At 39.8% G+C, this 16,468-nt stretch overlaps 1 protein-coding gene across 1 annotated transcript in view; it reads left to right on the top strand.

Moving 5' to 3' along the window:
- The window catches only part of LOC113505697 (ATP-citrate synthase), a gene marked incomplete in the record, with an annotated part of 35,325 nt that extends 20,378 nt beyond the window's left edge, over positions 1-14,947 (top strand). Inside the window, 18 exon segments of the mRNA XM_026888504.1 lie at positions 86-344; positions 1,096-1,308; positions 2,134-2,291; positions 2,666-2,828; positions 3,329-3,496; positions 3,972-4,095; positions 4,517-4,614; positions 5,466-5,564; positions 6,449-6,564; positions 7,293-7,433; positions 8,224-8,363; positions 8,733-8,881; positions 9,733-9,822; positions 10,087-10,229; positions 11,223-11,385; positions 12,507-12,640; positions 13,381-13,587; positions 14,165-14,947. Coding sequence (XP_026744305.1) covers positions 86-344; positions 1,096-1,308; positions 2,134-2,291; positions 2,666-2,828; positions 3,329-3,496; positions 3,972-4,095; positions 4,517-4,614; positions 5,466-5,564; positions 6,449-6,564; positions 7,293-7,433; positions 8,224-8,363; positions 8,733-8,881; positions 9,733-9,822; positions 10,087-10,229; positions 11,223-11,385; positions 12,507-12,640; positions 13,381-13,587; positions 14,165-14,327 — 2,728 coding nt within the window.
- Between the last annotated feature and the right edge of the window lie 1,521 nt (positions 14,948-16,468).

A 16,468-nucleotide genomic window follows, 5' to 3' on the forward strand; every position in this document is an offset into this window, starting at 1 on the left:
ATTTAATTCTTACCATGCCCTTCAAAGATCTCCTATTCAGTAGTTTACTAACTTATTTTGATGATATATTTTTTTCTCTTTCTAGACTCTTGACGACCTTCATCCTAGCCCTGTACCGGGTCTACGTGGACCTGTACTTCACATACATGGAGATAAACCCGATAGTCGTGACCAACGAACGTATTTACCTTCTGGACTTGGCCGCCAAGCTGGACCAGACGGCGGACTTCATCTGCGCCAAGAACTGGGGCGAGGTGGTCTTCCCGCCGCCCTTCGGACGCGACGCCTACCCTGAGGAGGCTCATATAGCCGACTTGGATGCGAAGAGTGGCGCCAGTTTGAAGGTCAGTCCAGTCAAAGTTATGATCATCCTAGCCTTTTCCCAATTATGTCGGGGTCGGCTAACAGTCTAACCGGTTTCAGCTAAGTCCAGTGATTTACAAGGAGCGACTGCCTATCTGACCTCCTCGACCCAGTTACCTGGGCAACACGATACCCCTTAGTAAGACTGGTTGTCAGACTTTTCAAGCTTCTGACTACCTGTAACGACTGTTAAAGACGTAGGAATAACAGCCGGGACCCACAATTTAACGTGCCTTCCGAAACACGGAGGAACTCGTTATGAGAAAGATGGTCACCTATCTACGGACCAACCGCGTCAAGCTTAACCTGTGATCGATTCACTTGTTTATAGCTTAGTCACGAACTCCTCTTGAGTCTACTTACGACACTTGCTAAAGTTTATAGAAATTATCTTTACCTAGTTTTGAATCTATCTGTCTTTGTACCGTTAGTTGATATTGTTGAACAAGTCTGGCTGTATCTGGGCGATGCTTCCACCGGCCAGTGTAGTGTGTATTCGTAGGCTACTGATGGCACTTTTAAAGAAATTTTCTTTACCGAGTTTTGAATTGATATAGCCCGTAAGATTAGCAAGCTGAAGTGGCAATGTGCGGTCCACATAGCGCGAAGATTCTGGAGTGGAGACCACGTACCACCAATACCATCACCAGTACCATCTGCCAGCAATGGACAGCTATAGGCTGAGATGATGATGATGATGATTTCTGAATCTATCTTTCTTTGTACCCTTAGCTGACGGTGTTGAACAAGTCCGGACGTATCTGGACGATGGTGGCGGGCGGCGGCGCGTCCGTCGTGTACACGGACACCATCTGCGAGCTGGGCGGCGCCGCCGAGCTCGCCAACTACGGGGAGTACTCGGGCGCGCCCAGCGAGAGCCAGACCGCCGACTACGCCAAGACCATCTTCAGCCTCATGTGCAGGGAGAAGCATCCCAATGGCAAGGTCAGGGGGAAAGGGAACTGTGGAGGGTTCGATCTCCGCGCAGGACAAGCATTTGCCACATAGGTCGCAACTAGAGTCAGTAATGTAACGTTTTAATAGTGCCTGAGAAACGGCTTTTTGATTTTTTATTTGTGTGATCTACGAATGCTTGTTCTGAATATGGAACCCCAGGGATTAACATCCTTGCTACGGAATCCTTATTGCGGCGATCTATCCGTATTTATAGTTGTGAATTGCATTGTCGTCGGGTTTGCCTACCCTGAAAATTTCAGCCTGCTTAGCTTATCGGGGAGTGCCTCAAAATTGAGTTGCAAAATTCCAACCCTAACGACAAACAAACAAGAAAAGTGAGTGTATAGAAACGTGGGGAAGTAATAGCTTAAAAAAATAGTGTAATGTAATGTGTAAATTCCATATAGACGCTTCAACCGACTTAGAAGGAGAGGGTTATGTTCCACTTCTATCTATATCTATTAAAATTAATAGATTTAAAAAATCTAAAGACCCACGTTTTTAAATGTCACACCATTGAAATTTTATCAAAATCGATCCAGTGGTTTTTAAACTACATTGTCATCGGGATTTTTTTGGAAAATTTCTGCCTGCTTACTTAGCTAGAGTTTTGGAAGAGAAAGGAAGAGGTCTTTGCCCAGCAGTGGGATCTAAAAAAGGCTATATAAAACAAACGGGTCACAGTATAAATAACTGACCTATTAAAGTATTAAAAAGAAATTTACGACCCTATATTAAAACCTTTTTAAAGTGATCCCATTTTTTTTAATATCGTCTATATTTTTTTTTTCTATCTATCTCTTTCCCACACAGGTCTTGATCATCGGCGGTGGCATAGCCAACTTCACGAACGTAGCCGACACCTTCCGCGGTATCATCACAGCGATAGAAACTTACAAGGACGCTCTTATACAGTACAATATCACCATCTTCGTGAGGCGAGGAGGACCGAATTATCAAGAGGGGTTGAGGTAAGTTAACCAGTAGTTTTTTATGATTGTTTATTACTAGCTATTGCCCGCGACTTCGTCCGCGTGGTTAGAAGATATAAGTTATGATTTATACCTGCCCTGTTTTTTACCACTTTTTCCATTGTATCTTCGCTCCTATTAGTCGCAGCGTGATGGTATATAGCCTAAAACCTTCCTCGGTGAATGGTCTATTTAATACAAAAATATTTTTTCATTTTGAACCAATTAGCGCGTTCAAACAAACAAACAAACTCTTCAGCTTTATATATTAGTATAGATATAGATTAACACTCTTCTTATCCCGATTTTATGTTACCGTGCGATCATTTTCCCTTGGTCAATAGCTAATTACTAAATAAATATACCATCCACAGACAAATGCGCGAAGTCGGCCATCGTCTACGCATTCCTCTGTACGTGTTCGGGCCTGAGAGCAACATGACCGCCATCGTAGGCCTGGCTCTAGGCCAGTCCCCGATCCCCAAGGAACACCAGCTGGACTACGCGCCGAAACAACTGCCGAAACCCCAGGCCGCTGTGAGTTGATATATATAGACACACACACACACACACACACATACAGATTTTAGAGCTTAGATAACGATTTTATGAGGTTTAACGGTATGTCCGTCACCGCATTGTGACTTATGAATCGTAGAATCAAAATCAAAATTACCTAATTCAAGTAAAGCTGTAAAGTAGCACTTTTTGAATGCCAAAGTATTTGGACAGCACCCCGTATCGCCATCCCTTCACCGAGTGGTTGAGGTCACCACACCAAAACCCACTGTGCACGTCGTGTCGCGGGTTCGATCCCCGTACAGGACAAGCATTTGTGTGATCCACGAACGCTTGTTCAGACTCCGTGTGTCTTTGTGCATGTGACTTGAATGTTTGTGAAACCCGCCGCGATACAAGGATTAAATTCCTTACAGCAGGTGTTTTTTCTATTTCACTATAATTAATTATTTATTCTGACAAATTTCTAATTTTCAAAAGACACACAATTACACAACCCTGCCTACCCCCATCCACAGCCAAAACCGAAGCTGGACATACCGGAGCTGAACCACAAGCTCCTCGACCTGGTGTGTTCGCAAGCGCCGACCCGCAAGGACCTGGGACAAGGCGTGGTCACCACTATGTCCCTGTTCACGGACCGGACCAAGGCCATCATATGGGGCATGCAAAACAGGGCCATTCAGGTACATAATAATATGCAATTTGTTTTATATCATCGTCATCGTAGCTTTTTCCCCAATTTTGTTGGGGTCAGCTTCCAGTCTAACCGGATTCAGCTAAGTACCAGTGTTTTGCAAGGAGCGACTGCCTATCTGACCTCCTCAACCCAGTTATCTGGGCAACACGATACCCCTTGGTTAGACTGGTTGTCAGACTTGCTAGCTTCTGGCTACCTGTAACGACTGTCAAAGATGTATAAATCTCATCCGACACCCACAATTTAATGTGCCTTGCGAAGCACGTATCAAGTCGTTCTAACATAACTGGTCACACCATCCACGTGCCGACCTTATCAAGTGTCGCTTGACCTGTGATCGATCAATGAGTTCTCCTATGTCCGCCACCTACAAAAAACAGAGAATATTTCATACATGTTCAGAATATCCTTTTTATTAATTATTTAAAGAGTTCTTATCAAACAATTGTGGTTTATTACAGGGCATGTTGGATTTCGACTACATCTGCCGGCGTACGGAACCATCCGTCGTCGCCATTGTCTACCCATTCACGGCTGATCACAAACAGAAGTACTACTTCGGTAACAAAGAGGTCTTCATACCCGGTAAGTAAAAAAAAATATAGATTTATATCTTAAAACCAACGTTTTTAAATGTCACTCCATTCAAATTTTATCCAAAATCGGTTCAGCCGTTACTATACTCGTAAATTGCATTGTCATCGGGTTTGAAGCTTCCCTGAAAATTTCAATCTGCTAGCTTGTCAGGAAGTGCCTCAAAATTGAGTTGCAAAAATCCAACCGGAACGACAAACTACGCTGTGCTACGCGGAGATCGAAGCTGCGACACGTCGCACACAGTGGGTTTGGTTTTGTGACCTCAACCACTCCGCTATCCGTGCAGTCATTTATATGTTAACCTTTTTTAAATTTATAATAAGCCAACTACTTTGGTAACGTTATTTTTTCAATTTCTAACATTCGCGTTAACCTAAAAAATTACTATATAAATGTATGTTTGTCCCAGTATTCTCCGATATGGACGTTGCTATGCGCAAACACCAAGAGGCGACCGTACTTGTGAACTTCGCGTCGCTTCGGTCCGCCTACGACAGTACCATGCAGGTAATATAGATGTTTTACTTGAAAAGATTGTTGGAGAGAGATAAGAATAGACGTGCAAGGCGTGTGTGATAAGGATAGCGGTATGTTTGTTGTGAAACTTTTGCTTGATCAACGTGATTGAAGCTTCATTATAAATCGGTCTGGTATTAAAATGTTTCTAATTGAAATGGTAGCAACGGAACTTTAATGATTGTCTGAGGCACTGCTTTCGGTGTTTGTCCGTTTGTCACCTATCTGTATCTTATTAACCGATATTGAATATGAAAAGAAAAAATCACGGTTAAGTAACATTGTTACAGTTATAATTCTTTTCGATGGCAAATAAATTTCGGTTTATTTTCCTTAGCCTATCGCTAATCCTCGACTGGTCTGTTGGTCTGGTGGTTAGTGGCCCTGACTGCTATACCGGAGGTCGTGGGTTCAATTCCCACCCAGGACAAATGTTTGTGTGATGAGCACGATCATTTGTTCTGTGTCTGGATGTAATTTATCTATATTATGTATGTATTTAGAAATATATAAGTATGTTTATCAGTTGTCTAGTACTCATAATACAAGCTTTGCTTAGTTTGAGACTAGATGGCGTTGTGGAATCCATACTAATCCGAGACGCGCTGTAAAACCAACCGAAGATTCTGTCACTCAAAAGTCATAAAGTATCTACTCAATAAGTCATTTACCTGCAACTGAAGAGGCTTACCAAAGAATTTAACAATTAATCTTATGATTGAAACAGCTCAGATAAACAAAAAAAATTGTTTTTACAAAGCCATCAACCAAAACCAAATATACAAAAAGACATACAATTTTAGATTTATTTATCATATTAACTTTATCCATCGTTTCCCCAGGCCATGCAGCATCCTCAGATCAACACGGTGGTCATCATCGCCGAGGGCATCCCGGAGAACATGACCAGGAAGATCATCAAACTGGCTGACACTAGAGGAGTAAGTGTTTTAATAATAATTGTACTAACAGCAGCCCGCGGGCCCGCCCGGTACAAACCGAAAATGCGGAGAACATCACATACATTGTTCTGAACCCAAAGGAAGTTGCTAAAGCACTTGTGTTATGGAATTCAGATACAACTAAGGTACCACAAACACCCAGACCCGAGACAATGCAGAAATGTGAGTTTTTACATTGACCCGACCGGGGATCGAACCCGGGACCTCAGAGCTAGCAACACCTTGAAACCGGTGCCTACGCCACTCGACCACGGAGGTCGTCTTGACGGATATCCGAGCGGTTGAGGTCCCCACGCCAAACCCACTGTGTGCGTCGTGTCGCGGGCTCGTTCCCCGCGCAGGACAAGTATTTGTGTGATCCACGAATGCTTGTTCTGAGTCTGGGTGTTTTTGTGCATGTGCCTTAAATGTTGGCGAAATCCCCCGCCATGCAAAAAGTTAATTCCTTACTGCGGAAGTATTTTGTATTAAATTCATGATTCATTGGATGGATGTCTGATTTTTAACTGTGCTATTTGATACCTGTTTTGCTATTTTGCGCTGTTTTTGCAAATAACTAAACGTATGACATTATAAAGGTCTCGGGTCGAGTCTGGATGAGGCTGGCACAGGACCGTAGAAATTGGCACGAAAAAGGGGAGGCCTATGCCCAGCAGTGGGAGGATAAAGGCTGTGGATGATGATGATGGAGTTTCTTGTCGTTTCTGCAACATCGGAATAACATTTTGGGACCGCACAACTAGAGTCATTACTACAACGTTTTAAAAATGCCTGGAAAACGGCCTATTTCAAACAAGATCTTAATTTAGACTCACTTCCCGAAGGTTTATTATAATAATTCAATATTTTATTATCATCATCAGGTCAACGTGATCGGCCCCGCGACTGTGGGCGGCATCAAACCTGGTTGCTTCAAGATCGGAAACACAGCCGGCATGATCGACAATATTATCGACAGCAAGTTATATAGGCCTGGCAGGTATGCACCACATATACTTAAATGTTTTTAAATCAGTGGTTTCTTAGGTTAACGCGAATGTTAAACATTGAAATGAAACTACTTTTACGGATTTCATCGCGTTTTAATTTTAGATTTTTGTTCCCGACGTCTGCAGTCGCCGAACATGCTGAAGGTTCCAGCCATTATATTAGACTAGCTGTTGCCCGCGACTTCGTCCCTGTAGGTAGAAGATAATAATATAAGTTATGATTTATACCTGCCCTGTTTTTTTCACATTTCCATTGTATCTTCGCTCCTGTTAGTTGCAGCGTGATGGTTTATAGTCTAAAGCCTTCCTCGATGAATGGTCTGTCTATTCAACACAAAAATAAATTTATATATTAGTATAGATTTTACCAACCATAGATCCTCGCTAAAGAATCCAAATTCCTACCTAGGATGTTTCGCGAGTCTATTGTGATTAAAAAACGTTCTAATTTCAATAGAGAAGATGGCTGGAAGATTCTTCTTCTTCTTAGTCGTTGCACTCTTGGCAGAGTGGTCGTGGTCGTCATTTCAGCTGTTAGTGGCTCGCCTAACTATATCACTGGAAGATATCACCTACAAAAACACAGCCTCCCTAATCTTACGCCATTGAGATCTATCTTCGTCTGCATCAATATACGACACTATAATGTAATCTCAGCTAATATTTGTAACATTTTCACCTAATTTCATTTTATTAATACATATATTATTTCTCGTAGCGTCGCCTACGTGTCGCGGTCTGGCGGCATGAGCAACGAGTTGAACAACATCATCTCGAAGGAGGCCGACGGAGTCTGCGAGGGGGTCGCCATCGGCGGCGACAGGTACCCCGGGACTACCTTCATAGACCATCTATTGAGGTGAGTGAATAACATATCATAATACTCTATTTGTTTATTATATACAAAGACAGAGAATCGATAAAACCATACAAATACGTAATTAAATTTGTGGTCTGTATAGATAGTATTGATAACTATACTCAATTTGTTTAGGTAGTTAACTAAAAGTAAAAAGTCTTGGTGTGTCGCACTGTGTACTGTCTAAAAACTCAGTTTGAAAATAAAACTTGACTAAAAACAACAATAAAGATTACCAAATGAAATGTACCACTGAAATGTGTATATCAGACGTTTATTTATTTAACATGTGTTTGTATAAAGGCACACCAAGATTATTTACATTAAGTTAACTACCGAAACATGTGGAATATAGCTGTCCCGGCGAACTAAGTACAACAGTCGATGTAAAACATGTTTTTTTTTTGCAATTCTTCCATATTTTAAAACTTCCCTGGAATGCTACGAATGTTTCAAGACCAAAATAAGCCAAATCGGTTCAGCCGTTCTCGAGTTTCGGTGAGACTAACGAACAGAATTTAAATTTTCCCGCGATTTATACACTCTTTGTTTGTTTCTCGCTCCGGTTGGATTTTTGTATCTCGACTTTGAAGCGCTTCCCGATAAGCTGAAATTTTCAGGGTAGCTTCAAACCCGATGACAATGCAAGTTGCAACTATAAAAATTGCTGTCCCGATTTTGATAAAATTAAAAACCTGGGTTTTCGACAATGGCAATGTTGTTCATAATAATCATTTTAGTGCATGAAAATGCTTCAACAGTTTTTCAATGATTTTCTTTATAATTTTAGATACGAATCGGACCCGAACATAAAGATGTTGGTCCTGTTGGGCGAGGTGGGCGGTGTCGAGGAGTACCACGTGTGTCGCGCCGTCAGGGACGGACTCATCAAGAAACCCATCGTAGCCTGGTGCATAGGAACCTGCTCCGGTGAGGATTATACCACTTACTGGCTACTAATATGTCATAATCATTACATAAAAACACTACCAACATACATTATTGAAATATATATATACAGGGTGTCCCAAAACTCAACGATAATCTGAGACCGGATGAAAGGCCAAGTGATAATAGATCAGGAAAAAAAATCCATATCACTCAGTTCAGCGATAAGAGACATTTAAAAAGTTGAAATTCGACATCCGTCGTCGCATTTTTAAGTCCTGTGATCACCAATGAAACAATTTCGTTCTGATTTTTTTTTTGTTTCGGAATCTTCATTAACGATGTTATTAATCGCAACTATAAAATAATGCGATGAAAAAAATATGTCCTAATACACCTTCGTATCCTCAGACATGTTCACATCGGAGGTCCAGTTCGGTCACGCGGGCTCTCTCGCCGGCTCCGCGATGGAGAAGGCGGTCTGCAAGAACGCCGCGCTCCGGGCCTACGGGGCCGAAGTGCCCGACAGCTTCGACGCCTTAGGCGTGTCTGTTAATAAGGTATGTTATGCAGTGGCGTAGCGTGGCGATGAGGAGTCCTATTGACGTCACAAAAATAATTGGCAATGTTTTTGAAAAATGTTACCACCGTTTCTTCTCTCACAGCAAAAGCACTTAGGAAGCGGTGATGGGTGCGTGAAACTGGGTGCTGTCCAATGTAACCTGACCTTCAAAAAGTGCTACTTAGTAGTCTAATTTGAATAAATGAATTTTGATTTTGATTTGTTATCAATCTTTCAAGGCCAGACAACAAAATTTTGCTTTTTATTAAGTAAAAATTTTTTCAGCTTAGATGATTTTCTTCGGTTTTTATAGTAAATGTTTAAAATTTACAAAAACACGACTTTATGAGGGCGGCAAGTCGCGGAACAACGAAATTTTACATAAAAAAATCATATCTCTTGAACTATTGTCCAAGAGACATTTTTTTTGCTTTTTTCAAAAAAAAAATTGTTTGACAAAAAAATCTCAATTTTGCCGCCCTCCTGATAGTGGCACCCGGGGCAAAAATTACCTTAAACCCGATTTTTCAATCGTCAGATAACTTTTATTTGAGGAATAAATATGGCTGTTTGACATATTTTCTATACAAAAGCTGTCAAAATGTCAAACGTATTCGTCGAATAAAAGTTATCTGGCGATTAAAAAATCGGCCCTTAGTTGGATTATGTATAAATAAATATTTCAACTTTAAATTAATTAAATTACTGCACTCCCAATTCCTCTATTCTTCAACTGTACAATTTTAATGTCAAATTTTACAGTTCATGAACGAATAAATACTCAAAAGAAAAACTAGTCGACAAATTATATTATAACCAAACTCCTAACTAATATACCATTGTCACCAGGTTTACCAGAAACTGGTGAAGGAAGGCAAGATCATCGTTAAGGAGGAGGTGGACCCCCCCAAAGTACCGATGGACTACGACTGGGCCAGGGTAAGTCACCTTTGCAAAATATGATCGTTTATAATCTGTGTGTCTTGTGCATGTGACTTGAATGTAGGGAATAAGGACAGTAAGGAATTTAATCTTTGTGTCGCGGAGGGTTTCACAAACATACAAGTCACATGCACAAAGACACCCAGACTCAGGACAAGCATTCGTGGATCACACAAAAGCTTGTCCTACGCGGGGATCGAACCTGCGACACGACGAGCATAGTGTGTTTCAACCCTCAACCCTCAATCCTCGACCTTCCAGAAACTGGGCATCATCAGGAAACCGGCCGCCTTCATCAGCACAATCTGCGACGAGCGAGGCAACGAGCTGTCCTACTGCGGAGTGCCCATCAGCCAGGTGCTGGAGAGGAACCTGGGCGTCGGCGGGACCATCAGCCTGTTGTGGTGAGTGTTGGGAAGTCCCACTATTGGGCAAACCGTCTTTTGAGCAGGCTAATTGTTGGGCCACCTGCCAGATGGACCGACGACCTGGTGAAAGCCGCTGGGTCTCGTTGGATGCAGGTGGCAATGAACCGGTCGCGCTGGAGAATGGAGAGGCCTATGTCCAGCAGTGGACAGCTATAGGCTGAGATGATGATGATGATAGAAATGTTGGGCAGTCTAGTTTATGACAGGGCAGTTATGATAATGAGCAGACTGATTGCTGGCAGTCCCACTATTTGCCATCCCACTGGTGCCTCTGCCCAGCAGAGGAATTCCTCTGCTGGGCAGATTCCTAACTGTAGAGAAGGAATAAGAACTGATTCTAAGTCTTTTCCGTTTGGAATATAACTATAAATAAAAGTAAAAATCATTTAATTCAGGAAGATAAGTCCAAAGGCTAAGGCAAGGTTGTTAGCAACAAGAATTTTGCTTATAACTAATGTTAATAAGTAAAATAGTAACAATATAGGATTATTGACAATATTTTTCTGCGTATACGGAGTTTTTAAGCCTAGTTGGTTGTCATAGTGAGAAGAAGAAAGTGACCAGAAGGACTTTGAAAGAGAAACAGAGAGTAGTTCTGTATAGTTTGTCAGTAGTGTCTAATAATAATTAATAAAATATAACTTTGTAAAGTCACATTCGTACTTTTGCCTGTGTCTGAAATGAACCTAGCTACGAAATATAATATCATTAAACTCATAGTAACATATTTTAATTTATTCATACAATATTTACACTGTGGGTCCCGGCTAGTCAGAAGCTGTAAAGTCTGATAACTAGTTTTATTAAGGGGTATCGTGTTGCCCAGGTAACTGGGTTGAGGAGGTCAGATAGGCAGTTGCTCCTTGTAAAACACTGGTACTTTGCTGAATTCAGTTAGACTGGAAACCAAACCTAATATAATTGGGAAAAGGCTAGGCATTCAGCTGTAACGTGACCTCGTATGTCCAGGTTCCAGCGCGAGCTCCCCGAGTGGGCGTCGCGTTTCTTCGAGCTGGTCCTCATAGTGACGGCAGACCACGGGCCGGCCGTGTCGGGCGCTCACAACACCATGGTCACCGCCAGGGCGGGCAAGGACCTCATCTCATCCGTCGTCAGCGGACTGCTGACCATCGTGAGTATACTTATACGATTAAACAGAAGTATAGTGCCCTGGAAACGATAAAATTGTACCTGTTTATAAAATTATTTCATGGTTTACCGCTGTCTTTGAAGCGCTTGTCAAACAGTCTTAGTGTTTACCGTGTTCAGCCGCTCTCCTCTCTCCTACTTTGCCCGACAGGGTCCACGATTGTACACGAAATGTATACATTGTGGAGTGCAAATAAAGTATTGAGTATTGAGTGTTTGATGAAAATCGTTGCATTTCGCACGCCGCACGCCACACGCCGTCGGGGTCTATCTATTTATCTGCCTATCCTTCAGTCAATCTAAATAGGTCCTTCTTATAACACTTAAATTAATGTGGGGATGAAAGGACTAGGTGTCAAGGTGGTAAACTGAGTGAGAGCGGGATAGTGTGAGAGAGATGGGTAAATATTTATTTTATTTATTTTTTATATTTATTTAATTATTACACTAATCTACCATTACAGGTTACTTAACCTAATGCGGTAGCTAGGACTAAATAAAGGTCTATGTATTTATGTGAACTAGGGTTTCAAAGATTGAATTATTATGCATATAGTTGCAGGTCTAAATTCCAGGGCGAAAAAATGGGCGAAATGGGTTTTCCCACATTTTATTTATTTATTTAAACCACTTATAAGTATTATTACAAGACTATGCCTAATGCAATAGTGTAGTTACATTATTATTACATAATACTAATTAACGATATAAGAAATAAGAGTGATTTAACACCTTTCATAATAATTAAATCATAATCTGAGTACAGGGCCCCGATTCTGCTATTTTACAACGGCCGATGAATGAATTAAATTTGAAATTATTCCTATTCTCTTAAGCATTTTGCCAATACAATAATTTTAACTTAATTGTATTGACCGTGAGTGTTCCGCCCCGTACTGAATTTCCAATTATTGTGTAGAAAAATGCTTAAGAGAATACGAAAATTGTCATTTTTAGCCAAATTTCATTAATTCATCGGCTATTGTAAATAGCAGAATTGGGGTCCAGGTCGAACAAGCGGCTCTTGTGATATCATTCAGGCTACAGTCAAATATGTCTGTCCGTAGTGACAACGTATTATTTATACATAAATTTGTTTTCCAGGGTGACCGTTTCGGCGGTGCTCTGGACAGGGCCGCGGCGGACTTCTGCGCGGCCTACGACCGCGGACAGCATCCTCAGGAGTTCGTCAACGACAAGAGGGCGAAGGGAGAGCTCATCATGGGCATCGGACACAGGTAGGGACTGACACACAGGACTAGAGAGAGAATAGGATGATAAGACAAGACAAGACGTTGTAGCAAAAGAAGATATTATATAAAACACTAGCAGTTGCCCGCGACTTCGTTCGCGTGGTTGGAATATAACTTATGACACCTTGGGCTACATTATCGCAATTTTCTTACGGAATCCTAATATTTTTGAAATAAATTATAGCCTACGTTCAGCGGGGATAATGGAGCTTCTCAACAGTGAAATAATTTTTCAAATCGGACCAGTAGTTTCGAAGCCTATTCGTGTCAAACAAACAAATATTTCCTCTTTATAATATTAACTATTAATTATTAACACCTTAATGATCTAATTTATACTAATATTATAAGGATGAAAGATTTGTTTGTTTATTTGACACGAATAGGCTTCGAAAATACTGGTCCGATTTGAAAAATTCTTTCACTGTTTAGAAGCTACATTATCTCCGCTGAATATCTTCTAATATATAAAATTCCCGTGTCACGATGTTAGTTACCGTACTCCTCCGAAACGGCTTCACCGATTTTTACCAAATTTTATATGTGTGTTCAGTAGGTCTGAGAATCGACTAACATCTATTTTTCATAACCCTAAGTGATGAGGGTTTGCTCACACTATTTTTTATTTTTTTTGGGGATTTTTTTTGTTTTTATTTGGTTATTTTAGGCAAAACAACGTTTGCTGTGTCAGCTAGTTTTCTTATAACAAATTAATTATCTTCCAGAGTAAAATCCATCAACAACCCTGACTCGAGAGTTCGCGAGCTGAAGGCCTACGTGACGGCCCGCTGGCCCGCCTGGCCTGTGACCAGGTACGCCCTCGACGTGGAAGCTATCACCACGCGCAAGAAGCCCAACCTGATCCTCAACGTCGACGGCATCGTAGCGGCCGCCATGGTCGACATGTTCAGACATTGTCAGCTGTTCACGCAGTAAGTTAATTAATAACAATAATATTTAATACTTTAATTATTTACTAGCTTTTCGACCGCGGCTTCGCCCGCGTCGATGTAGGTTATATCGCGATTCCAAGAGAACTCTTCAAAAGTCCGGGATACAAACTATCCTATGTTCTTTCTCAAGGTTAAATAACTCTATCTTACCAAATTTCATTAAAATCGGTTCAGTGGTTTAGACGTGAAAGCGTAACAGACAGACAGACCGATAGACAGACAGACAGAGTTACTTTCGCATTTATAATATTAGTAGTATAGTTTTATTTGCTTAGAATGTAGGTGCTATATAAAGTAAGGCCAACCAGACGAGATAAAGAATGTAAACACATTTTCTTGGGTTCATAACATTTTTATTTGAATAAACTATTATAAAATTCGAATTTTGACAAAAACGAAGGAATGAACTTGTTCACAACATGGCGGGCAACTACAACTATAAAAAACGGCTGGACCGATTTTAATAAACATTTGAATTGAGTTACATTTCAAAACGTGGATATTTAGTTTTTTAAATTCAATTATTATTTTTAAACATGATTATAATTATTTACAGGGAGGAAGGCAACAACTACATCCAAATGGGTTCGATCAACGCTCTGTTCGTCCTAGGCCGTACAATAGGCTTAGTTGGACATTATCTAGACCAGAAGCGCATGAAGCAGCCACTTTACCGCCACCCGTGGGACGACATCACATACATGTCGCCTCTCAACTAAAGGTCAGAGGTCAGAGGTCACACGTAGGGGAGACGGCCATAGGGACGAAAGTACAACGAATTCGGGACGAATGTCAAATGAAAGTGGGCCGAATTTGAAAATTGGATGATTTCGGCCTATTTTTTTCATTTTTTGAATTGAATAGGAAATTTTTGATTTTTTAGTCGATGATTATATTATTCTGTTTTTTTTTTTTATTATGATCAATATAATAATGTTAGTTGTGATGTGTCTCTCGTTGGTTGTAATTTTTTTAACCAATTTCAGATTCATTGATCAGCCGTTTTGACAATAGATTCAAATTGATAATGCCTTTAAAAAAGAGGGTTTGTCTTGTCAAGCAGTTTTACTAAAACGTCCTGTATAAAAATTACAATTTAATTAAATTTCTCTCGCTATATAAAATATAGATGGTGACTACAAGTCGCTCAGTTAGATAATTAAATAATAATAGACACGTATTTTTGATTTTATCTGAATTTAAATTGACAAAAAATAAACTGTTTTAAAGTTTAGACAGTGAGCTTATGACGTCACGATTTCGTAATATTTATACTCAATCGTGACGTCACGCGTAAGTTTCATTCTATAATATGATCAATTTATATTTGCTTGATAAAATAAATACGTATCCATTATTTATTAATTATACTAAAAGAGGGATATTAAAAAATATTGAAAAATGGCCGCTCTCCCTTCCGTTGGTATAAATATTATAAATAAATAAATAATGTAGTGGGTTACTAAGTATAAATGTTAATACGAGCCAACACGACGCCTCCATTCCATTCGTGGATGCAGCCAGAATCAGGTCGGACATCCGGAAATCCGAAACGGATGTTACGGATTTTTACCGAAAAGCAATAGTAAGATTATACGATCAAATATGTAACGGATTTAGAATTTAGTGGAATCCGGATCTACGGATGTGGAAACGGATTTCGAATATATACGTACAGGAAAGATAATTTGTTAAACGAATGAAAAATAAGGTACTTGTAAAAAAACTTTTCAATATCCTAACCTTATTTTACGGATTTACGGATGTGTGAATATTAATATAGAATAAAAACTATATCTTGATTCTGGCTTCGTCTATGCATCTATCATTTATTTATTATTATGTTCAGGGTTTCTGTGAGTACTTGAGAAGTCATAGACAAACGTCTCTATAGACTAATTGCATTCACAACTGTTGTAACCATAGACAAAAATCCAATTAAAATGGAAACGGATTTAAGGATTTCAAGATCCGTTTTTAGTTTTAAAATTCTCAGGTACTCGAATCTTAAAATTAAGTACTTTAGATCTGTTGTTAAGCCTATATACAAAGTTTTACAGTAAAAATAAAGCTTATTTGACGAATAGCGCTTTCAAACTACACAATAAATACGAAATCCGGGAAATCCGCACCGACATCCGTTAAACCGGATCCGGAACAAAAAAGCTTCAAACCGTTGTGTAGTTAAAAGCGCTTTGAAACTATTTAAGGTAAAGTCTACAATTATCGGCTATACAAAAATTATTTAATCTTTTAACAGACGATAAATGTTCACTTCACCTTACCCAGTTACTGACATGTGTGGTTGATACATAAATTTATAAATATGCTTGGATATAGATTTGCAAATAAATATAAAAATGCATTTTTATTATATTTGACAGTCGATAACGCCATATATTATGTTGTAACACTCTGAATTTAATATTCAAAATGGCGTTATAGTATTGTATATATTGAAAGGTAAATTCATTCATAGTCATATTTTTAACTTTAAATATATTAATTATTAATTAAATAACGGTTTACTCACGCGTTTTTATCGAGATCGCCCGACTAGTTTCGGCCCCACCCGGAGTCCTTAATCATGAGCTGACGCGGTATCATCAAAGTAAAATCGGAATAAAATCTATCCTATGTGTTAATCCTGGTTATAAACTATCTGTGTACCAAGTTTCGTCTGAATCCGTTCAGTGGTTTTTGCGTGAAAGAGGAACAAACATGCATACATACTAACTTTCGCGTTTATAATGTAGGATCTGTTTGGATCAATAACTATGAATGAATTTATCAAAATAATTGTTTCAATTCCGTCATTGCCTGAGCTAAAGATTATATTTTTTTATATAAATAAAGGAAA

The sequence above is a fragment of the Trichoplusia ni genome, chromosome 26 (genome assembly GCF_003590095.1).
Source record: "Trichoplusia ni isolate ovarian cell line Hi5 chromosome 26, tn1, whole genome shotgun sequence".
NCBI lineage: Eukaryota > Metazoa > Arthropoda > Insecta > Lepidoptera > Noctuidae > Trichoplusia > Trichoplusia ni.